Genomic DNA, 26,241 nt, shown 5'->3' on the forward strand with positions numbered 1-26,241 from the left:
CCGCTGCGCCCGCTCCTCCCGGTGCGCCCGGTCCGCCCCGCCGGTGCGCCCGGGGCGCCGCCCAGCGGCCCCGCCGCGTCACCGGACGCGCATCAGCACCGAGCCCGGGGCTGGCACGGCACGGCTCGGGGCTGGCACAGCGCTCGGCTGGCACGGCACAGCATTCAGCTGGCATGGCACGGCATGGGGCTGGCACGGCACAGGGCTGGCAGGGCACGGCGTGGGGCTGGCACACATGGCGTGGGGCTGGCATGGCACAGAAATGGCATGGCATGGCGCTGACAAAACACGGGGCTGGCACAGCACAGCATGGGGCTAACATGGCATGGGACCGGCACAGCACGGCTCAGGGCTGGCACAGCACGGCATGGGGCTGACATGGCATGGGGCTGAAATGGCACGGGGCTGACACAACATGGGGCTGGCATGGCACGGGGCTGGCACAGCACAGCAGGGTGTGGGGCTGACAGGACATGGTACATTCTGGGTTTGGTACATTCTGGGTTTGGTACATTCTGGGTTTGGCACAGTCTGCCTGGCTCAGTACAACCCAGTGTGGCACAGTCTGGCATGGCACGGCATGGCACAGTATAGCACATCATGGGGTTGGCAAAGGCTGGCACAGTCTGCCTGGCTCAGCACATCCTGGCACTGCAGAGTCTGCCACAGCATGGCACAGCATGGCACAGCCCGGCGTGGCACAGCACAGCATGGGACAGCCCAGGCCTGGCACAGCCCAGCACAAGAGCTCTGGCACACAGATGATGGCCTGGGGCTGGCACAGTCTGCCTGGCATGGTACAGCCCAGCATGGCAGGGCCTGGGGCTGGCACAGCAGGGGTTGGGAGCTTGGTGTGGTCCAGCCCAGGTCTGTCCTGGTTGCCACAGAGCAGCACAGAGCATGTGGCCTGGGTCAGCACTGCCCAGCATGGTCCAGCATGGCATAGCTTGGCATGACACAGCCTGGCCTGGGCTGGTTCAGCATGGCACAGCCCAGTCCAGCCCAGTCCTGCTGTCTGCACACGCAGCAAAGCCAGCACGGCCCAGTTCGGCACGGCACATCTTGCTGTGTACCCCCACCCCGGGCAGACAGGGGCACACACAGGGAGGGCACCCGGAGGTGCCAGGGGACCCTGTGTGCCCCCAGCCCGGCCGTGCCCACGCTGTCCCAGCGCGGGGACACTCCCGCCACCGCCGCCCTCCGGCCCCGAGCAAGGGCCACACAAGGGGCCGCTTTCTGCGGGAACAAGGGCACTCTGTGTGCGGCCCTCGGTGCCACCCGGCTCCACCGTCGCGGGTCACCCGGCCCGTCACACGGCTCCGGTGCCCCGGGGCTCTCCTGCCTCACTGGGGCTTTGTTCTCGCGGCGCACGCAATGAGTGGCTCTGGGGACAAACACAGCAGACCCCCCAAAAAAAACCCCAGAGAATCCCAACCTGGAGATTCACCGCGTTACGGGCAGAGCACCAGAAACACGCTACGTGCCAGAAAGAAAAAAAAAATTAAAAAAAAAAACCAACCGAAAACCCCAAGACTCATCTTTCGCTTACCTTGCGCTTCTGGCCGAGCCGGGGCACGTGGCGCGGCCGGGACACGCGGGGCAGGGCCGGCCTCATCCCGCAGCCGTGCCGCCAGAAAAAGGGGGATATTTTGGTCGCTTTCTCTTTTGTTTTTGGTAAAAGTGGGGCATGCACTCACCTCTAGGGCTCTGCCCCGCCTGGGAACGGCACGCTGTCAGCAGAAGAGGAAACCCCAAGCGCGGGAAGCTGCGCTGAGCACCGGGGCTGTCGCCACGGCTGAGAGGGGCACCGAGGGGTGCGGGGGGATCGGGCAGCGGGGAAGGGCAGCGGAGCCCCGGCTCCGGTGTGGGACAGCCCCGGTGGGCGATGCTGGACTGGCTGCTGGCGGCGCTGGCGGCGCTGGCGCAGGGCGGTAAGTGCTCCTGCGGTGCTGGGAGATGAGAGATAACTTCAGAAGACTTTCAATGAATGATTCGGGGGCGATAAGACCTGGGGAGCTCCCGGAGAGATGGAGATACTCACCCAAAACCACAGGGACGGATTAAAGATGGTGAATCCCCGCTGGCAGCGGGCAGGTGCCGGGGAGAGTGGCACCGACCAGCGCCCCGTCACCGGGGAGGGGGAGCACGGGGGGCTTGGGGTGAGAATCGCTGGTGCCGCTGCTCTGATTCCCCATTCGAGCAACACGGCAAGCAGGCAACGGCCACACCACTGCTCCCCCCTGCACGGGATGAAGTTGGGATGCAGGAGCCTCCAGCCGCTGCCCTGTCCCGCAGGCACCCTGGCAGCCCACGACGTCTCCTGCTGGATGAAATGCAGCAGGACCAAGCCTTTCCACTGCTCCTGGCTGCCCCTCGGCCCCGCCGGCAGCACCTCCTACATCCTGAACCTCTGGTGAGTTGGGCAGCCCAGCGGGGAGGGGGAGCCCAAGGGATGAGTCCCGGGTGCCACCCTGTGCCCGCTCCCTCCCCAGCTTTGAGAAGCAAGGCCGGTACAACCGGTATGAGGCGGGCACGGCGACCAGCTACAGCCCCCCGCGTAAAGACGTGTACATCTTTGATAACACCACGGTCTGGGTGGAGGCACGCTGGGGGGACCAGGTCCGCAGGACCCCCAACCACACCCTGATCTTCAGCGAGGCAGGTGAGTGCCCCAGGACCAGGCTGGCAGCCAGCACCAGCACTGAAAACTGCCAGACCACCCAAAACCGCCTCATCTTTCCAGTCAAACTGGATCCACCTCACACTGAGATGTCCTTCTCCGAGACTGGTGGACAGCTGAGGGTGAGGATGCGACAGCCACAATGTACCAGCCTGAAGCAGACATTGGAGCAGCCACCACAGTACCAGGCTCGCTTCTGGAGGGTGGGAGACAGCAGCTGGACACAGGTAAAAATGCTGTTTGCTGGAGCTGGCAGTGACTGACCAGCACAGTCAGGAGCATCACAGCAGCCCAGGGAGTGTGGGGGCTCAGTGATGTCACTGTCCCCCCCCAAACCCAGCTGTGTCCCATCTGTTTCCCTGGGTTATCAGCTCTGCCTTGTCCTCTGGCCATGGGATCCTGCTGCTGCCCATAACAGGATTCTCAGGGATTACACAGACAAAACCCCAGATTATAGTAATGACGACAATGGATCAAATCCAGATGCTTGCCCCCAGTGAAGCTGTCACAGCTGGGGACCCCCATCCCTCTCAGCTGCTGTCAGGAGGGTCCCAGGTTTGAGGGGCCCCTGGTCACCATGTCCCCTGCACTGTTTGGCTTTCCCAGCCTCTGGGGTGTTTGGGGATCACAGGGCAGCACTGATGTCCCAGTAAAATACTGGTTTTACTGGGAGGGTGTCTCCATGCCCGGTTCTCTCTGCAGGTGACATGTGAGACAGTGATGGTGACAGCTAAAGAAAACTCAGGTTGGTTCATCCTGTAGGGTTGTTGGGGACAAGCATCTCCTGGGGGTGCTCCCCAGCCTGTGATGGCCAAAAGTAGGGGAAAGGAGGGGTCACCCCCAGCTGACCCTGCCACCCCTCTCTAGTGACCTGTGCCCTGGGGGTCAACGGCACCTTCGTGGTCCAGCTCCGGCACAAGCCTCCCCGCCGGAGCCGCTACTGGAGTGACTGGAGCAGAAACATCTCTGGGGGTGAGGAAGAGGAGAGGAGCCTGCTGAGATCCCAGCAGCTCCAAAAATTGTTGATGGCTCAGTCAGGCCTGTTCCTCCAGCAGAAATCCTGAGGGAGCCGGTGCTGAGCCATCAACTGGGCAAACTGGGGAGAGATGGGCAGCGGGTGCTGAGGCTGAGCTGGCAGGTACAGTGGCATCTCTGGGGCTTTCCTGGGTGTCCCCCACCATTTCATCTCCCGAGCCACCCCCTTTTCCTCCCCAGCCAGTCCTCAAGGAGCAAAAGGATGTCAACTACACGCTGAACGTCAGCATTCAGGCGTGTGGCTGTAAGGAGTCAGATAAGAAGGACACGGTGGAGCTGCGCGGGGAGGTGACAGAGCACAACCTCACCCTCTCCGGGGCGGCGTACGAAATCCTGCTGACCGCCTCCAGTGCCGCGGGGCAGGGGCCGGCGCGGCAGCTCCGTGTGCCGGCAGAGCAGCGCGCAGGTACCCGCTGAGCTCCCCCGGCAGCCCTCAGGGCGTTATTTTTTCCAGCTACCCCGAACATCCCCTATTTCATCCCAGATCTCAGCTTCAAGGAGATCAGCGTGGCCGGCAGCACCGTGACTGCGAAGTGGGAAGCGCCGGTGCCCGGCCTTGCCTTCTGCTTCGAGCAGCAGACACTGTCAGAGCCTCCGAAACCGGGAGTCTGCACCGAGCAGGAATTCCCTGCCAACAGCATCCACGTGCAGAGAGGCAAGGGAGCGCCCCAAGAGCCCGCTGTCCCCCCAGCCGGGGTCAGAGGGTCTAACCAGTAGCCCCGGTTCCTGCAGGAGCGCTGGGGGCGCGGGGCTGTCACCGCCTCGCCGTGCACGGCTGGGACGAGAAGCGGGGCTGGGCCACCTTCGCCCTGTGGCACCGCTACACCGGCAACGGTGCGTGTGGAGCACGGGGCACAGAGCACGGAGCATCCGCACCTGGCTGCACTGCAGAAGGGGCGCTCCTGAAATAATCCCCGCAATAACCACCCCCCTTCCCACCCCCGCAATGTTTTTTTGCACACAGATTCGCTGGACGTGCCCTTCAACATCAGCGCCGGGGATGCCGAGGCTGTGCTCCGCTGGGAGCCGTCCCCGCGGGCCGCCTGCCCCGGCGCGCTGGCCAAGTACCTCGTCTGCCACGAGGCCGAGGGGGACAACGTGACCTGTGAGTGGGACCCCGCCATCCCCTGGGACAGGAGGAGGCTGCCAGACTGCCCCACATTCGGTTTTGTTTGCCCAGACAGTGAAGTGGATGCCACGGCATCAAACTACACCCTCCAAAACCTCCAGCCGGGCACAGGCTACCGGGTGGGTGTTTGGGAGGTGACAGAGGACAGCGAGAGGTTCTGCAGTGCTTGGTGGCCCTTCCAGACCAAGGCGCTGGGTAAAGGCTGAGACCTCATGCCCTCCCTGCTCCCCACGGGGTGCTCTCCCCACCGTGTGCTTGCCCTCACCCCAAAACATCTCCCGTGTCCCTGTTGGGGCAGGAATGCCACCACCCAGCCATGCCTACCCTCAGGTCCCCAGGGAGCACCGTGGAGAGGCAACCTGAACTACCTAGGCATCTGGCTCGGTGTCCCCGCTGCAGCTGCCATCTACCACCTGAGCAAAAGGAGGTGACAGAGTGCCCTCGTCCCCAAAGCCGGTCGGGCCACCCCCACCACTACTCACACCCTCACCGACCACTCCCTCCCCAGGGCTCGACGCCTCCTCTTCCCACCCCTTCCCAAGCCCGTGGGCACCAAAGCCATCCAGTTCTCGGCCGGAGAGATGAGCCAGGTGAGGCGGAAGGTGCAGGAGGGAGCAGATCCCACAGCCCCAAACGGCCACGCACAGCCCTGGCACGGGATGTTCCACCCCAAACCCACCCAACCCTTAGGGCCAGCCCCGGACAGGCCTCCTGGAGCCCTCGGAGAGGTTCAGCCCAGCCGAGCTGCTGCTGACGGAGCCGAATCCCAGCGAGGAGACGACTGACACGGGCACCGAGGGTGCGGTGCCACACCCCGACGTGTCGCAGCCCGGCCCCGCGCTGGAAAAGCCGGCGACAGTGACGATGTCCCCGCTGAGCTCCCCAGGGGAGGAGCTGCCCTTCGCCTACCGCAGGCAGGAGATGCTGAGCCCGGTGGGATCCCCACCCTCCGGCAGCACCAGCTGCACCGGGCACCCACCCGGAGAGGAGGAGGAGGAGGAGGAAGAGGAGGGAAGGCAGGGGCTGCATCAGCCGCTGATCCCCATTGCCCTGCTCATCTCCGACAAACCCATCATCATCAGGGATGAGGAAGGATGGGATCCCCTGCCGGAGCCGCAGCCGTCGGCGGGCTGGAGCGGCGGGGACGGGCACGGGGTGTCCCCTGCAATGCGGAGTGTCTGCGTGGGACACTGAGGGCCCAGCCCGGCCGTGGCACCGGCACCTCCAGGGGGGTTCTGGTTTCCAGGGCACGGAAGGTGATGCCGCTGGATGCAGCATTGCACCGGGACAGGTTTTGGCCGTGTAATTTCCAGCCTCAACCTTTCACCAGCGATAAAACCCGAGCGAAGGCGGCTGCAGAATCTGGCCAGGACCGAGAGTATTTCCAGGCCTGGATTGGGAGGAGAGGCAGAACTTCATCCCACCAGCTACCTAAAACAAACAAACAAACAAGCAAAATAGAAAAAAAAAACTGGAAAAAAATTAAACACAAACATTTAAAAATTAAAATAACTGCACAAAGCTGCAGGGCTGAGATGGTTTTTCCTCGCCTGACCCGAGCAGATTACAGCAAGGATTTAGAGCCGGGGCTGGGGAGGACACAGCCAGGCAGCCGAGACGGGGGTGACCCATGGGGGCCCCCCCAGCCCCTTCCCGTGGGGCCACGCCGCCGCGTGGGGCCTTATCTGGGACAGAACAGGAGATGAAAAGCGATCTGTGGTTTTCCGTGCCTGGCGCGGCGGTGTTTACTTGCTGACAGAGCAAAAAAAAAAAAATCTTAAAAACCCAAGAGCTTCGTGAGTTTAGTAACACGGGGAAATCCAGGTGCACAGCCGTGGTGTGTGAGCCGCTGACAGTGGGCCTCCTCGCTGCTGCTCTTGGCTCCACTCGTGTTTTGCAAAGTATTTCACTCAAACTGCGCCGGCAGCAGCGGCACCCTCGGGCGGAAACCGCGGCGGTGCCGAGCGGAGACAGCGCCCGGGGCGGCTCCTCCAGCCGGACCGGGGCCGGGGACGCTGGGCTCGGCTTTGTGGGACTCCCAGCGCTCCAGGGATGCGGCGGCTGCGCGGCTGCTGCTCCCGTGGCTGGGGGTCTCATCCAGATGGGACCCCGTCAGCGTGCCGCCAGTGCCGTGCTACCATCACGATGCTACCAGGGCCGTGCCACCACTGCAGTGCCACCAGCGCCATTCCACCAGTGCCATGCCATCAGTGCCATGCCACTACTGCAGTGCCACCATCGCCATGCCACCATCACCATGCCACTGGTGCTGTGTCACCAGTGCAGTGCCACCAGCGGCATGCCACAATCACCGTGCGACCAGTGCCGTGTGACCAGGGCCATGTCACCATCACCATGCCACCATCACCATGCCACCAGCGCCATGCCACCAGCGCCATGCCAACAGGGCTGTGTCACCACTGCAGTGCCACCATCACCATGCCACCATCACCATGCCACAAGTGCCGTGTCACCAGTGCTGTGCCACCAGTGCCGTGCCACCAGGGCCATGTGACCAGGGCCATGTGACCATCACCGTGCTACTATCACCATGCCACCAGCGCCATGCCACCAGTGCTGTGTCACCACTGCAGTGCCACCATCACCATGCCACCATCACCATGCCACAAGTGCCTTGTCACCAGTGCTGTGCCACCTGTGCCATGCCACCAGGGCCATATCACCATCACCGTGCCACCAGTGCTGTGCCACCAATACCATGCCACCAGGGCCATGTCACCATCACTGTGCCACTATCGCCATGCCACCAGGGCCGTGCTACCAGCGCCGTGCCACCGGTGCTGTGTCACCAGCACAGTGCCACCATCACCATGCCACCAGGGCCATACCACCATCACCGTGCCACCATCACCATGCCACCAGCGCCGTGCCACCAGAGCCGTGCCACCAGTCCAGTGCCACCACTGCCGTGCCACCGCTGTCTGCTCCTCGCCTCCAGCCCGGCTCAGCTGCCGGTGGAGCCACGAGGTGGCACCAGCCCCACGTCCCCGCGGCGATTCCCAACCTCTCGGCAGAGCAAATCCATCGCTCCCTCCCTGCGTGTGGCGCAGGCTGTGTCAGGCCCCCGCGCCGCTCCAGCCCCCAAATCCCTGGGGATCGGCTGAGGGGGAAGATCTGGCATCCTGCCACGCCGAAGCCCAGCACAGAGATCAAAATTAGGGATTTTGTTGGGATTTGGGCGATGCCAGGCTCTAACACCACAGCTCTGCTCAGAGCACACCAGGCTCATGTGGAGGAAGTATCTGGTTACGGGCAGGGAGGCAGGCTCGGGTTCCAGCCCCAGCCCCTGTTTACAGCAGGTTTTGGGGGTCAGAGCGAAGAGGAGAAGCGCTGAGGGTCACTGGCAGCTCAGCACGCTCGGGTGGCAGCGGTAAACACACGGCCAGGCTCGGGGCCAGCCGTGCCAGTTAATCATTCCAGCCCATGGAACGAGTTCACAGCAGGACAGCCAGGCCTGGCTACTGCATCAAAAACACCCTGGGCAGGGAGGGGACATGAGACCCCCTTCATGGGGTCACTCCCCAGGGATCCATCCCATCCATGGTGCCGCTCACATCCCCTCTGACACCGTCAGGGATGGCCCTGTCCCCCCCAGTGGCCCCGTGCATTTTTCCCCACAAGTGTCCCAAGCTGGCCAGTGCTGTGCCAGGAACACGGTGCCACGTGGAGCCATGGACGTGCCAGGGAAAGCTAATCAAGCCAGGCTTGCCAATTAGTGCTAGAGAGCAGCTCAGGACTTGCTAATTAGTTTAAATTTCACAGGACTGGTTTCCAAATGAGTCCCCAGGCACCACTACTGAGCTTGGTGACCCAAGGCCGGCTTTTGCAGCCAGGATGTGACTTTGCCTGCTCCTCTATGCCAGCACAGCACCCAGAAGTGCCACAGGGCATTGGTTAGGCCTGGCAAGAGCCACTGCCACCCACAGCAAGAGGACAGCTCATCACACCCAGCAGGGGACTCATCACGCACATGGGGGACTCCTTCCAGGACAGCTCTGGGATGAGCAGCCAAAATCCAGCCCAGCAGGGAAGACAAAGGTCAGCCCAGTGCCACTGGGATGCATCAACCCCAGAGTCACTCCATGGGGTCCCCTGTTCACACCCAACAGTGCCCACACACTGGTGACAATGTCATTTGCTGGCACGACAAGCATCCCTGCCCTAAAAGGGAAAAACCCCTTTTCTCCCTGTTCTCACAGGGCCCCTGTGCTGTGTCCCCAAAAGCAAATGGCACTGGGGACATGTGCACATGGACTGACCTGGCTCCACTTGCTCCTGTGGAGTGGAAAATTCAGGACTGCATCCCAAGGAAGTAGGTGGGGAAGGAGCTGCAGGGAGGTGGGGGCAGCCTGGGGATTTGCTCTTGGCTCCCAGATTTTGTAGAATCACAGGATCATTAAGGTTGGAAAAGCCCTCTGAGATCATCGAGTCCAACTACTGATCCACCACGAACCCATGTCCCCAAGTGCCACAGCCACACAGCTTTTAAATCCCTCCAGGGCTGCTGACTCCACCACTGCCCAGGGCAGCCTGTGCCAGTGCTTGACAACCATTTCCATGAAGAAATTTTTCCTGATATCCAACCTAAGCCTTCCCTGGTGTGACTTGGAGCCATTTCCTCTTGATTTTGGGGGTGTGATCTCAGAGATAGAACACAAAATAGCCAGAGGGGTTTGCTAAGGCCCCATCAACATCAGCTCTTGGGGGTCTGAGCCCCTGCAGGAGCAGAGGTCCATCCCTGCAGGCCCAGACTGATATTTTAACACCAGATTAAGTTGTTTTGCTCCCAGGCTGAGAAGTCTAACCTGTTTTCCAGCCTCGGGGAAACAGCCCTGTGGAGCCACAGCCTGGCTTTTACAGGGGCAGAGGAGAAGGTCACAACCCTGCTACCCCCTCCCTCGTTCATCCATCCCTTTCCCAGCCCCTTCCCTCATCCATACATCCCTCTCCCAACCCTTTCCCTGCACCCAGCACCATTTCCTGCTCCCCAGACCCCATCCTGGAGAAGTGCTGATGCCAGGGGGAAGTTTGAGCCCAGCCTGACCACCAGCCATGGCCCGGGGCAGGATTATTTGCCAGGCAAAAAGCCATCGCTGCCACCACCTCCACAATGCCACCCGCTGCCAGGCAGATTAGGTGACTTAATCCCTAAGCAAACAAACTGAGCCCTGGGATTTTTTTTTCTAAATTATTTTATTTTAAGCAGAATTCAAAGGCTGCAGACTCATCTCATCCACCTCCCAAGCACTGCAAAGCCCCCATGGGCAGGATATCCAGCCCTGTGGTAGGAAACCTCTGCTGCTGGGGAACTGGGGCTTTTCCTCCCTGAAAAAAGCTTCTGGGTTCTTCTCCCTCCCCAGAAAACTCTCCAAGCATTGCTGGTACAGGCATCCCAGCAGGGGAAGGGGCTGAAGGGTCCGTGGACAGATGGACACATGTGGACAGACAGCCGCCTGCCGCAGCTGGGCTCAGCTTGTTTTCAAAGTCACGGGGGTTTCAGCGGCGGCGTTTTGCAACCGTTCGGTGTCACAACAACAACAACAACAGCTCGGTTCTACTTCGCAAACAGGCCCCGCGGCCGGCCCGGCTCTTTCCTGCTCACGTCAGCTGCAGCAGCCTCACCCGGGCCGCGGCTATTTCCAAACCCGGCCACGGAAAACGACTTGAAGCAGCAGCGAAAGTGAATATTTCATCTTCCCCCTCCACCCAGAGGGGCTCGGAGCTGCCCTCGGAGCGGCACTGGATGCTCAGATCACTGAACACCCCGCCGGGATGCTGCGAGCCCCAGCATGCCAGCCGGGAGAAAGTGGTTAAAAAAACCAAAACCATCTTCTCCCTGCCCGGAACAGCCGCCCATGGCAGGAAGCGTTTTCTTTCCTGCAGTTTCAGTGTTCTCGGATGGCTGCTCGCAGGGCCGCCAGCCCCAGGGCCAGCTCAGCCCCTGGCACGGCCGGAGCTTTCCAGGCTTTGGCAGCTGCAAAGCAGCCGCTATTGAATTACGGGAATTTTTTAAAAAATATATTCTGTTTTTTATTTCAACGGAAACTTTATAATAATACTAAAAGAAATCATAAACTCTGGGTGTCGGGAGGCGGGCGGCCGCCTCCGAGCGCTGCCCCGGGTATCGGGTGATCGGGAAGGGGAGGACGCTGCGCCCTTATCGGCACACGCCTTCCCTGCCCCCTTGGCAGCTGAGCCGGCCGGAGGTTTCGCAGCATAAACATATTTTGCTCAAGCAGACGGTCAGAGTTGAGCTAAGGACAACTCGATAACCAGAGAGCCCCCCCCAAAAATCGCCTTTTTACAGCGGTCTCCCCCATCTGTCTCATCCTAGCAAGCCTCCAGCCCGGCTTTGCCGAGATAAACAGGACCAAGAGCAGCCCCCCTTCTCTCAGATCCGATCTCAGGGTGTTTACCAGCTCTTTGCAGGCAGATTCACTCTCCCTCATTTTTTCACACGCCAAAACCGCCGGGAAAGCGGAGGGAACCGGCTGGAGCCCCTCCGGGTCCGTCCGGCAGCGCCGCAGCCGCCCTCCCCACCGGCACTGCCCGGCGCAGCCACCTCCAACCAGCCCGGAGCCCCCGGGCTATCGCTGCTCCATCGCTGCGCCGGGATGCGGTGGCATTTACACAGCTGCTCAGCAGGAAAATCCCTCTCCCTGCTCACATAACCCCTCGCATTTAAAGATAGCCGCCTTCAGGTGGTTGGGAAATGGGGAGGGGGGCTCACTGCAGGCTGCTGGCCGTGTGCGGGCATCCCTGCGAGCCGGTTGGAGCCTTCTCTTCCCAAACCGAGCTTGGGCTGAGTTTGGGGTTTTTTTGTTTGTTGTTGAAATCAGCTCAGATTTGCTGCTTCTTGCAGGGTGACAGGGAAGAAAAAAGGAGCACGACCCGGTTTCTGAAGAGTTTGAGGTTGGGGCGTGGGAGGAAGGATCAGAGGAGTGGGGTTTGACAAGGCTGTCCCGTCACTGCTGAGGTGACAGGGAGCAGAGAGTGTGACAGCCCCGCACTCCTGGCCTCTCATGTGGGGACAGCCGCGTCCCCACTGACACCCAGAGCAGTGACTGTGGTGCCCCTGGCTCCCCCCTGGTGCCACACGAACAAGGTTTTATCTGCGGGGTCGGGGCGTGGGGTGCCACCGTGCCACATCCCCCTGGGCACGGCGGGAGATGCCACCGTGCCACATCCCCCTGGGCACGGCGGGAGATGTCACCGTGCCGCATCCCCCTGGGCATGCCAACCCCCCCGGGGCTGCGCGGGGACTTCTCTGGGGTTTGTGAAGCGGCTCCTGGGAGTGACGGCAGCCCCAGCCGGGGTGTGGAGCGGCGCTGGGAGCAAAGTCCATCGTGCCACATCCCCGGCACAGGGCACGGCCGTGCCACCCGCGCGTGGCGTGGGAGCCGTGCCCCGTCCCCAGCTGTCCCCGAGCTCCCTGTTTGTGTGCCAACACATCACGTGCCGCCGCTGGATGACCCCGGAGGGGGAATTTTTTTTTCTTTGAGTGTTGTTGTTGTTGTTTTTTTTTAACAAAGACAAAATATTTGCGTCCCCACGGGGACGGCTCTGGGTCACCGAGCATGGAGCGCCACACTGGGGTCCCGGCAGGAGAGGGGACACCCTCCGTGGGGAGGGTCCGGTGCCGGCGGCTCCGTCCCTGGCGCGGTCCCCAGTGTTTATACATAGACATGTTTGTGCGCGGCACCGGCCCCTTCCTCGCTCCCAAACAACTGGAGGAAAGTCAAAAAGTCACAAAAATTTTCCATTGCCCGAGGAAGGGAGGGAGCGAGGAGTGACCGTGCAAGGGGCCGGGCAGCGTCAACAGCGAGGGACCCCAAATGAGGGGTCAGACCCAAAAAAAACAAGGGGTTGGTTTTGATAGAGTGAATAAAAGTGGCGGTTTGCTGCAAAGACAACACCGGCAGCACCGGCCACCATCGGGGTTTGTGGAGCGTCCCGGTGATGTCACCATGCTGCTGGCACGATGCTCACAGGGGACGGGACTTGTGGCACATGTAACACGGCCACCCGGCCGCTCCAGACCCCGGGTTTTTTTGCATTAAAAAAAAAAAAAAAACCAGTTTGGAATAAAAAAAATCCAGCGGTTTCTCTGCAGTTTCCCCCCGCAGCCGGAGGGGCTCTCTGCCCGCACTAGGCTGGGGAAAAGCTGCGATTCCTGTCGAGCCGGCGGGAAAAGCCCCGGCGCAGGGATGCGGGGACTTTGCCTGCGGTTTCCGTGGGCGGGAGCAGCTCCGGCAAACAGCGGCTGAGTCAGCGGGCGGAGGGCGGCCGCGATGCCGCCCCGGCATGTCGGGGTGCGCGGCTGCTTCCCGGAGCCCTGGCAGAGCTCTGCCGCACGAAGGGGAGCCTCAGAGGCCCCGACCCCAAAGATGCCGCCGGGCCCGAGCCGTGCCGTCCTCAGCCCTGCTGCTTCTGCAGCGCCGGAGGCTGGGGCAAACCCAAAGCAAGGCCTGGTGCTGCTGGGGTCTGTGCGAATCCCCGCTGTGCTCGGGGATCCTGTAACCTGGGCTGGGCAGGTCGCAGGGCTCCTGAGCCTCCTGTTGCCCCGCAGGGTGTGAGTGATGCAGACCCAGCATCCCTGACGCTGAATTTGGGCCGTGCCTGAACCCCGACCCCAGCGCAGGGACAGAAGGGGCATTCCACTTCAGCCAAAATCTGGATTTATCATCACCGTGCAAACAGATCAGCCCTCGGTGGGTGCCCCTCGGCAGCTTCTGGGGTGAGCTGCACCCCGCAGGGCTCAGCCCAGCTGCGATGGGGGAAGGCGGTGCTTGTTTTGGGAGCTGGACGGGAGCCCGGGCCGGAGGCAGCAGCGGCGCAGTTAATCCCGGCCCTCGCAGGGCTGCGCCAGCCACGGCACATTCTGTCCCTGCCAGCGCCGGGACGACCACAGGCTTCGCGTGTCACCGTCCCCGCGGCACGGCCCCGCCACCGACCCCCCGGGCCACCGGACAGCAGCCTCAGCTGCCGGCTGGGCCACCGTGATGGCACCGAGCATCCTCCGGGGACGGGCAGGGCTGGGGCAAGGGAGAGCCCCCCAAATGCTGCAGAGAGGGGCCGCAGGACCGGGGTGTCCCTGCAGAGCCGTGAGCTGCACTGGGGAGGGCGGTCCCAGCAGCCCTGCGGCCGAGGCAAAGGATCCCTAAATTGCGGGACTGAACGGCAAAAATGACCGGCTAGAGGAGCAGAGCGGGGGCTGGGGGTGGGTTTCCGTGCCCCTCGCAAGGAGCAGGTTCTGACGGATGGTCTGGGCAGCATTTTCCAGCGCACGGGGCCAAGAGCTATAAATAATCCCGCACTGTAATTGCATCACGCGCCTCCCGGCCGGGGTCGGGTCCCGGTGCTGCCGCGCAGGGCACGGGGCCGTTCCGGCTCGGCAGCCCCCCAGGGAGCCCCAGCCCCCCGTGCCAATAAACCTGGATCGGCCCGGGCTGCTCAATCAGGACTTTGGAGCCGGGGCAGATAAACAACAGAAGGTTGGAGGGAGCACCGGCAGCGCTGCCAGCAGTTGTGAAAGCGCTGCCTGGAAGGGTCTGCACCGTGCCCTGGCTCCAAATGTCCAGACGAGGTATTTTTAGCCCCTCCAGGGGTCAGGATTCAGGAGCGCAGCCCTTTCCTGGCAGGGGCCCCAGCCTGGCCATGGCCCCCCAACCTCGCTGCGCTACTGCCCGACTGTACGAGAAAAACCTGGAGGCGTTGACAAGAATCCCTGCTGGAGACATCGCTGCCTCTCGGGCACCGGGAGCGCTGCCCACCGGCGTGGTGGCCTGTCCCCGTCACCATGTGACGCAGTTTCACAGAAAGACACGGCAGGACAGGCACGGGGGGCTGGGCGCTCGCCTCCCCCTCGGGCCCGGGGAATAAACAGCCCCTTGTGCAGCCGGGGCAGATGATCCGGGGCTGACCAGCAGCCCCCAGCCGGCCCTGCTGATGGCACAGAATGGCTCCCTTGTGGCAGGCTGGGATCAGCCTGGTCACAGGGCTGCCTTCGGGGCCATCTTCACCTGCGGGGTGCAGCGCTGTGCTTCGTGTCCCCTTTGATGTCGCCAAAAAAGCCCCAAGAGGCCACAGCACACCGGGCATGGCTGCTGCTGCCAGCGGCAGATCCAGACACGATCCCCCCAAACGGGGATGCAAACAAATTCCCTGCGAGGCCGGTTAATCCTCCCCCGGGAAAAATTAATCAGAGCACCAGGGATGCCAAATAAAAAGCAGATTTGAATAAAGGTTGCAGGAGCACCAGGTTCTCACAGGCAAACACAGGGACAAGTTCTCTCCTCTGGCCCAGGGCAGGAGCACGTGCTCTGATACAGCTGCAGGGCCGAGCAGCTCAGCAAACAAAAAAAATAAATAAAAGTGGGGGGGGAAATCACATTCCAGGGGCAGCATTTTTAAGCAGCACAATCCATGGAAGAGAAAACTAAAGCCCTAATTCAAACCCTGCCTTGCATGCACCACAATTTGCCATGCCCAGCAGACATGTGGAGCACAGAAATGCTGTGAAAAACCAAATTCCAGCCCAAGGAAGCAGGTGAAGGAGCCTTCCTGCTCTTCCCAGCCAGCACGGCACAGGGCTGATCCCAACCCTCCTTGGGACTGGCTGAGGCAGTGCAGGAGTGTCCCAGCTCTCAGCTGGACCTGCTGGGTCCCTGCCAGGCTTCCAGGATGGAGGAGAATGTGTCTGTCCTCCCAGAGCCTGGACATAAACAGGAAGCAAGTGTGGAAAAATACAACAGGTTTGCTTGCAGCTCTGCAGCCCAGGTAAGGGGAAAAGTGCCAAAAGGGCCCAGATGTGGAGAAGCTGGAGGTTCAAGGGGAGCAAATCCACGGGGAGCAGTGCTGGCTGAGTGACCCAGTTAATCCCAGTGCAGGACTGGGCACAGGGTGGAACTGGGTGCCTGCAGGGCAGTGAAGAGAGGGCAGGGAGCACTCCCAAATCCAACAGACACAGCATGGCTCCAGACAACGGGAAGAACAGAAGACTATCCAGGCAACAATTTGGTTTAAAGAATTTATTTCAGACAAAAAATCTCCCCACAAAAAAGTTGTACAAAAAGAGTAGAGACAAAGAGTGGTCATTACAAAAGTGTTCACAGATAGAAAAGACTCATCTGAGCAACCCCAGCACAGAGCCCAAGGCACACTAGCATTGGTTGTGCACAGTTAGGGATTGTCTCAGTGAGGGAATGCAAAGGTCCTCAGCCCCCAAACTCTGCTCAGGTCCTCCTGCAGTGAGCGGGGCCAGCCCCTGGCTCCTGACCACAACATCCAGCTCACCCTTCCCACACTGGTTCCCACCCAGCAAGCACAGGTTACTGCTGTGGGCCTTTGACACCTCAAGGACTCCCAGCCCTGAAGGATTCATCCCAACTCCACACCTCCCATCAGCACCTGTGGCTGCCACCAGCCTTACACTGGGCTTCCCTCTCTCTTCCTTGGCCACCAGCCACAGCTCCAGCCCCCTGTGCTGGTACCACAGTTTGAGGGTTGGTTTCAACCCTATCTTGGGGGAGGAAACAGCACACTGTGCAGGGTAGGTGAGTGACACTCATGAACCACCTTTCCTGTTCTTAGCAAACAGCACCAAAATACTGCCACAGATCATAAATTCATCCTCCCGAGTCCTTGTATCAGCCCTTGGAGGCCTTTAGAGTTTGGTTAAGTGGCTCAAACCATTCCCCCCACAGGTACCCACAGGCTTGTGGCAAAGATTATCAGCAGTGGCTGAGCCCTCTATTTCATCCAGCCAGGAAAGGACCTTTCACTGCCTTGGGGACCTGCAGTCCTGGTGAGCCACAGGCAAAGAGCTGCACCTGCATCTCCCCGGGGCCCAACCCTGAGCACCATCCAAACAAACATTCTCCAATAATCCTGAGAAACGCCTCCAAGCTCCTGCTCTCCACACCAGGAGCCGACAGAAGTTTTCAGAGTGCAGCACTGCAGGCAAGGGGAGAGCAATCTAGGCTCGAATTCCCTGTTCTAACCCCAAAATCCCGGGGCAGTTCTGAGCCCTGCGTGTCCCGCCTGGCTCCGCACCGCCAGCCCCTCGTGTTCTCCTACCCGTGCCGGAGCCACGGCCCCGCGCTGGCTCTGGGCCCAGGGACAGTCACGACAGGAGTGGCTGAGAGCTGTGAGCAGGGTCAGAGTGTCACATGCCCACTTCCAGACCCCAGTGCTGTGAGGCTGCAAGCTGCCATCCCCAGGGATCGTCACGCTGCCGCACGCAGCCGGAGCGCCTCTCTCAGCAGGTCATGCAGCGCGGGCGGATGCTGTCTGACGCGGGGTTGGGATCCACCTGCAGAGCCAAGGCCACAGTCAAAAACCTCAGCAATGGCACCTGCCAGCCTCCAGCAGCCTCCCAGCCCAGAGGGATGAATCACCTCTGAATAGAGTGGAGGTGGTCGGAAGCGGAATTCCTGGATGTAGGCGAAGAAGGGACCCTCCAGGATGTCCCCGAGCTCGCTGCGGCAGGGAGGAGCCAGGCTCTGCTCGGCCTCTGGGCTGGACACGACTGCTGAGTACTCAGGAGGGGCTGAAAAGAAAGGAGAACCATCAGGGAATAGCAAACACTCTCCATAAATGGGGGACACGCAGGGCTTCAAACCCACTATTCCCCAAAGCCTCTCAGTTCCCTGAGGAAGGAACCCAGGAGATTCAGCACCGCAACTAAAAAATTAGGCAAAAAAAAAGCCAAAATGGCCCAGTTGAGAACTTTGTATCTCACTCTCCTGACCAGGGGGTTTACCCCAGGGAGAAGGAGATGCTCACCCTCCAGCTGCTCAGGGATGGTGCTGAGCCAGTCCAGGTTGACGCTGTACTGGCTGCTGACGCTGGAGGTGCGGCTCCCGAAGGGATGCAGCGGGATGGTCCCAATGACAAGAGGCAGTTCAAGGAGCAGCTTGGATGTCCCAGGAATATCCACACAAACCTGCCGAGACAGGGAAGAGCAGAGAAGCTCAGCTTGGTGGTGTTTTCCCAGTCTGAAGGGGCAAGTATCTCCCCTGAGCTGGGCAGGAGGGGATCCCTGCAGAGCTCCCTCACCTTCAGGGAGTATTCCACCTGGATGATGCGGCACTGGAGGATGGACGGCCCCACGGGCGGGATCTTCAGCGCCCGGCCGTGCCACACCTCCCTCTTCCCAGCTGGAATGGGGTCCCCAGTGATGCTGGTCACCACGGACTTCTTCTGCTTCTTGGTGCCCCGGGCGATGAAGGTCTGGGTCTGGATGATGGCGGCCTTGGGCACCACGGCCCGGCTGGTGCAGTTGTCGATCTCGGCAAAGATGGGGATGACCTCACCTGCCAAAACAGACACACACACGTTGGAGGAGAGGAGGCAGAGCCCAGTCCTGCCTCGAGGAATTGCTGCACTGGCCCACTGAGGGTTGGCCATGCTGTCTGACAGGGCAGGCACGTGGGCTCATCCAGGAGCATCCCAAGGATGCTGCCCACACTAAAGCTCTCTGATTTCCTGCCAGCTCACAGTGACCCAAACCCCCTCCTTTGGCCTCACTGAGGGTGGTCAAGGGCCCCAGCACCTGGTCTCACCTGGGGTGTAGCCTTTTCGGTCAATCTTGGCAGTCACAGACACTTGGCCACGGTTGCAGTACCAGGCACGAGCGAGCTTTTCCTTAGCACCTGCCTGGGGAGCCTGGAGAAAGGGAAATATTGAGGCTATTTAGAAACTAAGGATGAAACTCACAGCAATCACCTCCCTGGCACCAAGAACCTGCCAGGGAGCATCAGCAACTTCTCAGGTATCTGATGCAAGAAGCTGTTGCAATGCATTAAAGTTTCCAAAACCAAAGAGGCACAGCTGACCTCTGCCCAGCCCAGGTAATGCTGGAGGGCACAAGTTACAGGGGGGGAAATATTCCCCCTGGAAACCAGCCCTGCCTTGTAGTGCTGAAGGGGAGGCAGACACCTTCCCCATGGGCTTCCTGGGTAAGTTTTGGATGCCAGAGCCCTCAGGTGGAGCAGGGGGAGCTCACCAGCAGTGCAGGGGTGTTTATGTCGATGGGTTCAATCACAGTGAACTCCTTCTTTGCTTTCTTCACTGTTGACCAGGGTCTGTGCAGCTTGGCTTTCACCCAATAGCGCACACTGCCGTGCTTCCCCTCAAAGGAGGTGGCCAGGGTCCTGGGCATGAGCAACAAACAATTTTAGAGGGGTTTTCCTCAAAAAAACCCCTAATTTTCAAGATGTCATCTCCCCCCAAAAAATGCCAACTTACTCGGGGAGCTGGAAGGTGAAGGGGAACTCGTGCTTTCCTGCCTGCAGGACAGTGGTCTCACCATTGTCTGTGGGCAAAAGAGATCGAGGAGGATTAGCTCCCTCCTACAGAACCTCCGCCCCAGGCAGGTCACAGAGGTGTGCAGCACCCAGCAAGGAGCAGCACGAGGGCACAGCAGAGTTTCTGCCAGGGCTGAGCGGCAGCAGCTGTGACACAAGAGCTGGGCACTGTCTGCATTCCATGTGTCTGCAGACAGGCACGGCCCAGGGGCACCTCCTCAGAGAGCTGGGCAGCTTCCCCAGGTGGGCTCTGCTTCACCCTGCAGCCACCCCACCCCACAGCTTTGGAGGGAGAGCCCAGGTGGAGAGAGAGTGGCCAGTAAAGCCCCCACATCCCTCAAGAGTTTGTAGGGTTGAAGGGCTGAAGGGTTCATTTAGGCCAACCCCTGCTGCTCAAAACAAGCTCCTGAACCTCCACAGTTTTCCAACGCTGCTTCCCTGCCATGCATAGCTCAGAGAAAAGGAGGAGTATTGTCCCTAAACGAGGTACCCTGCACAGCAGCAGCATCCAGCTGTGCACCCCAAGATTTCGGGGCGCACCCAAAACGTGAAGCGTCTGCAGGGACCTCCACAGCCCATCCCAGAGCGCTCAGTCCCTAAGGCACCCGAATTTCGGCTTGTTCGTACATCATGCACTCAGCAGCCAAGCTGTCCCAGGCACCCAGACCCCTGCGGTTTTGGGGTGCCATGCACCCCGCATCGGCGGTAGCCCCAGGCACCCCGATTTCAGCCGGCCGGGGTGTCTGCAGCCCCCAGCAGCCCAGGCTGCCCCACACCCGCGCCGTTCCAGCCCCTGCGGTGCCCGGTGCCCGCACCCGCCCGCGGGGCGCCGCACGCCGGGCTCCCCACCGGGGAGGGGATGCCGTACCTGGCGGTGCCATCAGCGTGTCGCGGTGGCTCAGAAACTCCACCTGGTCGCTGTAGCTCTGCGTGTAGGCAGTGCTGGAGCCGGCGCTGCGGGACTCGGTCCAGTGGACGCGGGCAGCGCCCATGGCCCGCAGCCGCAGCGCGCCGAGCCGCGCGGCCGCCGCCAGCTCCAGCACCACGCGGCCCGACACGGCCTGCCCGGGGCTGAAGGCGGCCGGGCCGTCCCGCTCCGCGCCCTCCAGCACGATGGAGAAGCGTTTGAGACGATCGAAAATCATGGCGCTGCTCAGCCCCAACCGGCGCGATGCGGCTCAACCCGGCTCGGCTCGGCTGAGCCCGGCTTTAAGCGGCCGGCGCGGCCGGGGGCGGCCCCGGCGGGGCGGGACGGGACGGGCCGGGCCGGCCCCGCCGGGCTCTGCAAAACAAGGCAGGGAGCATGTGCGGATCGGCCCCGCCGAGCTCCCGGGGGGTGGGACCGTGCGGGGCCGTGTCCGGTCCCGGCCGGACTCCCCGACTTATCTCGGGGCCGCACCGGGACATCGCCGCGGAACCGTGGGCTGGGCAGGGGCTGAGCGCTGCCAGTGCTCGGGGGAGACTCCCTGTCTGCTGCCGGGCCTTTCAGTGACCCCCAAGACTCCCTGCAGCTCCCACACTTGACCCCAAGCCCTTCTCTAGCTTCTGTACTTGCCCCACAAGTTTCCCTTCCAGCTCTATCCTTGCCACCCCCCCCCCATTTTCCCCTTTCCCCTCCATCCTTGCCCCCCAAAATCCCCTTCCAGCTCCTATTCTTGACTCTCAAAATCCCCTTCCAGCTCCTATTCTTGACCCTCAAAATCCCCTTCCAGCTCCTATTCTTGACCCTCAAAATCCCCTTCCAGCTCCTATTCTTGAACCTCAAAATCCCCTTCCAGCTCCCATCCTTGCCTCTCAAACTCCTTTCCAGCTCCTAACCTTGCCCCTCAAAATCCCCTTCCAGCTCCCATCCTTGCCTCTCAAACTCCTTTCCAGCTCCTAACCTTGCCCCTCAAAATCCCCATCCTTGCTCATCAAAATTCCCCTTCTTGCCCATCAAAATCCCCATCCTTGACCTCCAAGCTGTCCTCTAACTTCCATTCTTGCCTCCCAAATTTCCCCTCCACCTTCATCCTTGTCCCCCAAAACTCCTTTCCAGCTCCCATCCTTGCCCCTCAAGCTCCCTACCAGCTTTTATTCTTGCCCCCCAAAATCCCCATCCTTGCCCCTCAAACTCCCCCTGCGGCTCCAATCCTGACATCCCACCCCATCTTCATCCAGAATCCCCATTCCCAGGGTCACAGCTGTAGCCAGGGGAGATTCCTCTCTCCTTCCAGTGCCCCCAGGCCAGAGCCGAGGGCCACACCCCACCCTGACCCATATCCTTCCCTCCCCAAGAGCCGTTCCCAGGGCTCGGAACCGGCCACAGCTGGATCTGGGCTCCTGACACGCGGGGATGCCTGGGACATCACTCAGTTCTAAGAAATCAAGAACTGGCTGGGGTTCAGCTTGTGCAATGACAGGGTGAGCAATCCTCTTCCCTGTGCTTGTTAACCAGGCGAGCGCCAGTTTTCCACCAGATCCTGCTGGGATCGGTGTCCCAAACCCAGTGACAAATTCCACCTGCATGGGCAGGAGCAGCCCAGGGACTCGCTCCATGCTGGTGCTCAGCTGGGGTGAAAGTGTGGAAACTGGGAACTGGTGATTCCCAGGGGGGACATCACCATCAGCAGCACCTCAAGATGTCGTAAAAGGGAGGAGAAAGGAATCTGTGCCCCCCAAAAGGATTAATACAGCCATAGAAACTTCCACTTTGGGGATGAATGTCATGTTTGTGGAGCACCAGAGCCCTGCACCCCTGGCACAGGGCAGGGGATAAGACAGAACAGGCATTAAAAACGTTACTCAGCATTTGGCTGCCTGAGTTTTGGGGATTTTTGAGTTGCTCCCAGCCATGCTGGGCAGGACCTGCTGTGCTGAACTCGGCTGATCACAGCCTCTTAAAAAATGAGCTGGGCTGAAGCCTGGCACTGCTTTAGCTGTTTCCAAGGCCGGGCTGGAATTGTCTGTCTCCCTCCCCAGGGGAAGGGGACTGTGGTTTGTTTTATGTGCACGGCCATTTGCTGCCACGGGCAAACATGAATCATAGCAAAGGCTCAGAGGGAGAGGGAAAGGAGGAAGGAAGGCACGTCACAGCACGAGTTCACTGGTGACACCAGCTCTGGGAAGGCGCCTGGTGTCCCTGCAGTGACATTAGAGGTGGGGAGGCTCTTGAGAGAGGCTGGGGCCCTGGCTGGGCCCCTCTCTTTGCTTGGCATCCTGCTCCTCCTCCTCCCGGCACACACCCCTGGGCCGTGACTCAGCCCTCGCCCACGGGATGCAGATCCCTGCAAACCAAACCCAACCAAACCAAACCAAACCACACCAAACCTCCCTCCCATGGCATGCAATGCCCTCAGCCGTCCCCAGCTGTGCCACGTGGGGAGGGAGGGCAGCCCCGCGCTGACCCCTCTGGGACCCCCACACCCAGAGAGGGTCTCTCCTCTCTCCTGCCATCCCCAGGTGAGGAGCACAGCCAAGGGCTTTCCTTTCAGAACGGCCCTGGGTGCCCCAGGCAAGCCCAGCCAGGCCGGGCACAGCACTCAGGGCACCATCTCCAACTCTTCAGCCCCATCTAGAGTCTGGCCAGGCTGGAGCTGCTCCCAGCAGGAGCTGACAGCCTGCCCGGCTCATGGGGGGCTGCACCTTCCCCGACCCGCTGCTGCGACCTGGTGGCTTCTCCCCAGCGAGCCCGGAGTCACACGAGAAGGGAATGCAGCAGGTAAATGAGTAAGGCAGCAGCCCAGTGTGGGGGTGAGATGGGACAGTGCAGAGCCTGGCACAAGCATGTGCTCCCAGGCTGAAGAACCAGCCTCATCCCTGCCAGATTTGGGACTGCTGTGTATGGACAAGGATTAAGGTGCTGACTGAGGCCACCCTACAAAGGAAGGAGAGCCCTGATGCCAGAACTCCTGGATGGCTTCATGAAAATAAAATGGCTTCTGGATGTTTGCCTCTCACCAGGGAAAGAACTACACCTTTGGGAAGTGTTGCAGGATCCGCAGAGAGAAAAGATCACTGCACAACAATTATTTATGTTTCCTATCCTCCCATCATCTCAGGCAGAAGAGTCCAGGGCTCTCCTTGTGCTGCCTTTGCCCATTAACCCCCTGTCTTGTCCTCTCCCCCTGCTCCCTCTCTCAGATGATTACACAACACACGTTTAAAGGCCCTGCCTGAACATCCTCCCTGCACTTTTTTCTTGTCTCTCAGCACAGCACCCCAGTGCCAGCACTCACCACCCTGCCAGGAAACTGCAGATAAACTCAGCTGAGGGGAGAGCAGAAGGGAGGGCGCTTATCTGTGCCCAGCTTCCCTCCTCTGCACTGCCTTGTTACCATGACAAAACCTGCATTTTTTAAACACCACGCAGACACTGCTGATCTCGTGGAGAAGCAACAAGAAAGGAGCAGTCACAGGGACTGACTGTCGGATGGTGGCACGTTTCTCACCAGCTGACATCAGGAAGGCCCTCACGCTGCTGTTGGGGACAGAACAGGGGACAGCAGGATCCAAAGGAAGTTATTTTGGCTGCAGGACAGCCCCTCTCTGCCGTTCATTCCTGTAAAACGCCCCGGTGATCGCACGTGTCCCTCTCACAAGGCAGAAAAGGAATCTGTGTGCAGACAGAGACAATAAAATCCAAGTTCTGGTGAGGATCTCTGCCCCTCAGGCAGTCCCTGTGCAGTCAGGCTCTGCTCTCTGCTCAGCACTCCCTGTGCAGTCAGGGAGGGCCAGGAGCCATCAGCTCCGAGCCGCAGGTGTGCAGGGTGCCTGTGAGGCCGAGCAGCTCCTGCAATTCCTGCAGCCCTTGGCCAAGTGCCCTTCCCCAGATGGCTCCAGGGGCTCCGGAGCACACAGTCCCAGCAGCAGAATCCAAACCTGCTGGCAGCAGCTTGTGGCTTCCCTACAGACATTCCCTGCAGGGATAATGGCGGATAAAACTCACCCTGTCACCTCAGAGCTAACGGGACACGGACCAAGTACTGCATGACCAAGTGCTCAGGAGCCTCACTGCTGGGGAAGGGATTAACTGTAATTTGGACACTTTGTAGAGGTGCAGCTGCCAAGGGGACATCCTTAGGCACAGCATGGAAGAGCTGCTGCCAAAAGACAGAAACTCCAGAGCAGTGCAGGTGTTTGGAGCAGATGGCATGGCACAGTTGTCCAGAAATAGAGAAAATTACCTTCCTAGTACAGTCCAGAAACAGGAAAACCTCCAACAAGCCAATTCAGGTCCTCTTTCCATCCCTCCAGTTTATTCTGCATTTGCCAGATTGGGCTGGCACCATTCTGGGTTGCACTTGGCCACTGACACATTGAAATGCCCTCAGTATAACTCCTACAGCCATCTCCAGGGCAGGGCAACCAGGCCACAGGCCTTGAGAAAGGCCACGAGAAACAGGGAAAGGAGAAGGAAAAGCAACAGAGGGATGGCTGTGACCCTATTATTGGAGGGGAGGATAAAAGACATGCATGTTCCTAAGAAAAGCCAGAGTTAATGAGTGGAGGGATGGTTGAGACATCCCATATCCCTCAGCTCTGGATCATTTTATCCCAAGCACACAAAGAATGGCTTGTGGCATGAAAGTGGCTTGTCCTCTTGCAAGAGATCTAAGCAATGTGCCAGCTGGGCACACGGTCCCAGCATCAGGGACCCAAAAACAAACACTGGCTGAAGCACTAAGTGCTCTTTCCACACTTGTGAACAGACACTCGTGTTTGCTCTTCCCTGTGCAAACACAACAAAAGCCACAAATCCCTGGTGTTCCCCAGCCCTGGCTTTGCCATCAGCCTCCTGGAAACCAGCAGCAGAGAGAGCAATCTTCGGCCAAGGTGAGAAGAAGGGCAAGCACTCTGCATGGGCCAGCAACACCCACAGGGCAGAGGCTCCTCTGAGGGGACACGTGCAGCCTGAGGGGTCCCAATCCAACACCCTGGCACACAGAACCATCCAAGAGGGTCCCAATTCCACGCCCTGGGACACAGAGCCATCCAAGAGGGTCCCAACCCCACACCCTGGCACACAGACCCATCCAAGAGGGTCCCAATCCCACACCCTGGTACACAGACCCATCCAAGAGGGTCCAAATTCCATGCCCTGGCACACAGAGCCATCCAAGAGAGTCCCAACCCCACGTCCTGGCACACAGACCCATCCAAGAGGGTTCCAGTCCCACGCCCTGGCACACAGACCTGTCCAAGAGGGTTCTAGTCACAGAATCACAGAATCACAGAATTTCTAGGTTGGAAGGGACCTTTAAGATCATCGAGTCCAACCCATGTTCTAACAGTTCAACTAGGTCATGGCACTAAGTGCCACATCCAGTCTTTTTTTGAACACATCCAGGGATGGTGACTCCACCACCTCCCTGGGTAGATGATTCCAGTATTTGATCACTCTTTCTGTGCAAACCTTCCTCCTTAATTCTAGCCGGTCCTGGCACACAGATCTGTCCAAGAAGGTCCCAATCCCACACCCTGGCACACAGACCTGTCCAAGAGGGTCCCAATTCCACACCCCGGCACACAGATCTGTCCAAGAGGGTCCCAATTCCACACCCCGGCACACCGACCCCCTCAAGGAGATCCCAACCCCACGGCCTGGCACAGCCACCCACCCCGCGCCCCGGCCTTACCGGAGATGAGCTGGCGGCGGCGATAGAGGAAGGTCTGGCAGGCAGTGTAGTCCCGGTAGACGATGTTGAGGCCGATGCTGTGGCTCTCCACCCAGTGCACGGTGGCCAGGCCGCGGGCACACACCTCCAGCGCCCGCACCCGCAGCGCCCCGCGCAGCTCCAGCTGCACCCGCCCGTGCAGCAGCTCCCCGCCGCCGTGGGCCCGGCCCGGCTCCAGCCGCACCGCCAGCCTCCGCACCCGCCCCGGCGGCCGCATGGCTGCTGCCCGCGCTGCCCACGCTGCTCCAGGAGCCCTCCAGGGAAAGGAGGAAGAGCAAAGGCTACACCAAAATTCCTGAATTTATCGCGGTTCCTGGCTGGCCCCACCCTGCAGGCCTTCCCGGGGGTTGGACCGAGCCCCTGTTTTGCAGCGATGCTTCGGCGTGGTGAGGCTGAGGATGGCCTGTAGTG

At 60.5% G+C, this 26,241-nt stretch overlaps 2 protein-coding genes across 3 annotated transcripts; one reads left to right on the forward strand and one right to left on the reverse strand.

Annotated features, from left to right (window-relative positions):
• Window positions 1-1,885: 1,885 nt before the first annotated feature.
• IL12RB1 (interleukin 12 receptor subunit beta 1) lies at window positions 1,886-6,038 on the forward strand (the record flags this gene model as incomplete). The annotated part of the gene is given in 16 exon segments (XM_084221340.1): window positions 1,886-1,931; window positions 2,095-2,159; window positions 2,201-2,435; window positions 2,438-2,662; window positions 2,744-2,907; window positions 3,383-3,425; window positions 3,548-3,652; window positions 3,733-3,818; window positions 3,896-4,121; window positions 4,200-4,370; window positions 4,448-4,549; window positions 4,680-4,820; window positions 4,896-5,039; window positions 5,175-5,271; window positions 5,353-5,434; window positions 5,535-6,038. Coding segments are annotated over 16 exon segments (2,436 nt in total).
• Window positions 6,039-15,886: 9,848 nt separating this feature from the next.
• Window positions 15,887-26,082, reverse strand: ARRDC2 (arrestin domain containing 2). 2 transcript variants are annotated; one of them, XM_084221059.1, is made up of 8 exons: window positions 25,792-26,082; window positions 19,116-19,182; window positions 18,874-19,021; window positions 18,431-18,533; window positions 17,925-18,181; window positions 17,652-17,811; window positions 17,264-17,415; window positions 15,887-17,178 (listed from the first exon to the last, which is right to left on the reverse strand). In XM_084221059.1, the coding sequence occupies exons 1-8, from the start codon at window positions 26,045-26,047 to the stop codon at window positions 17,125-17,127; spliced, it is 1,197 nt and encodes a 398-aa protein (XP_084077185.1). In that variant the 5' UTR covers window positions 26,048-26,082; the 3' UTR covers window positions 15,887-17,124. The 2 variants fall into 2 exon arrangements, with proteins under 2 accessions (XP_084077185.1, XP_084077184.1); XM_084221058.1 differs by lacking the exon at window positions 25,792-26,082 and adding an exon at window positions 20,043-20,532.
• Window positions 26,083-26,241: the final 159 nt, after the last annotated feature.

Source organism: Fringilla coelebs (assembly GCF_963513975.1).
Source record: "Fringilla coelebs genome assembly, chromosome: 24".
NCBI lineage: Eukaryota > Metazoa > Chordata > Aves > Passeriformes > Fringillidae > Fringilla > Fringilla coelebs.

Coding starts and splice junctions, on each gene's coding strand:
- ARRDC2 (XM_084221058.1), bottom strand. CDS start 20,319: ATGATTTTCGATCGTCTCAAACGCTTCTCCATCGTGCTGGAGGGCGCG. Junction 18,182..18,430: donor CCGAAAAGGCTACACCCCAG/GTGAGACCAGGT, acceptor CTGTTTTGGCAG/GTGAGGTCATCCCCATCTTT. Junction 17,812..17,924: donor AGGTGGAATACTCCCTGAAG/GTGAGGGAGCTC, acceptor CTGTCTCGGCAG/GTTTGTGTGGATATTCCTGG.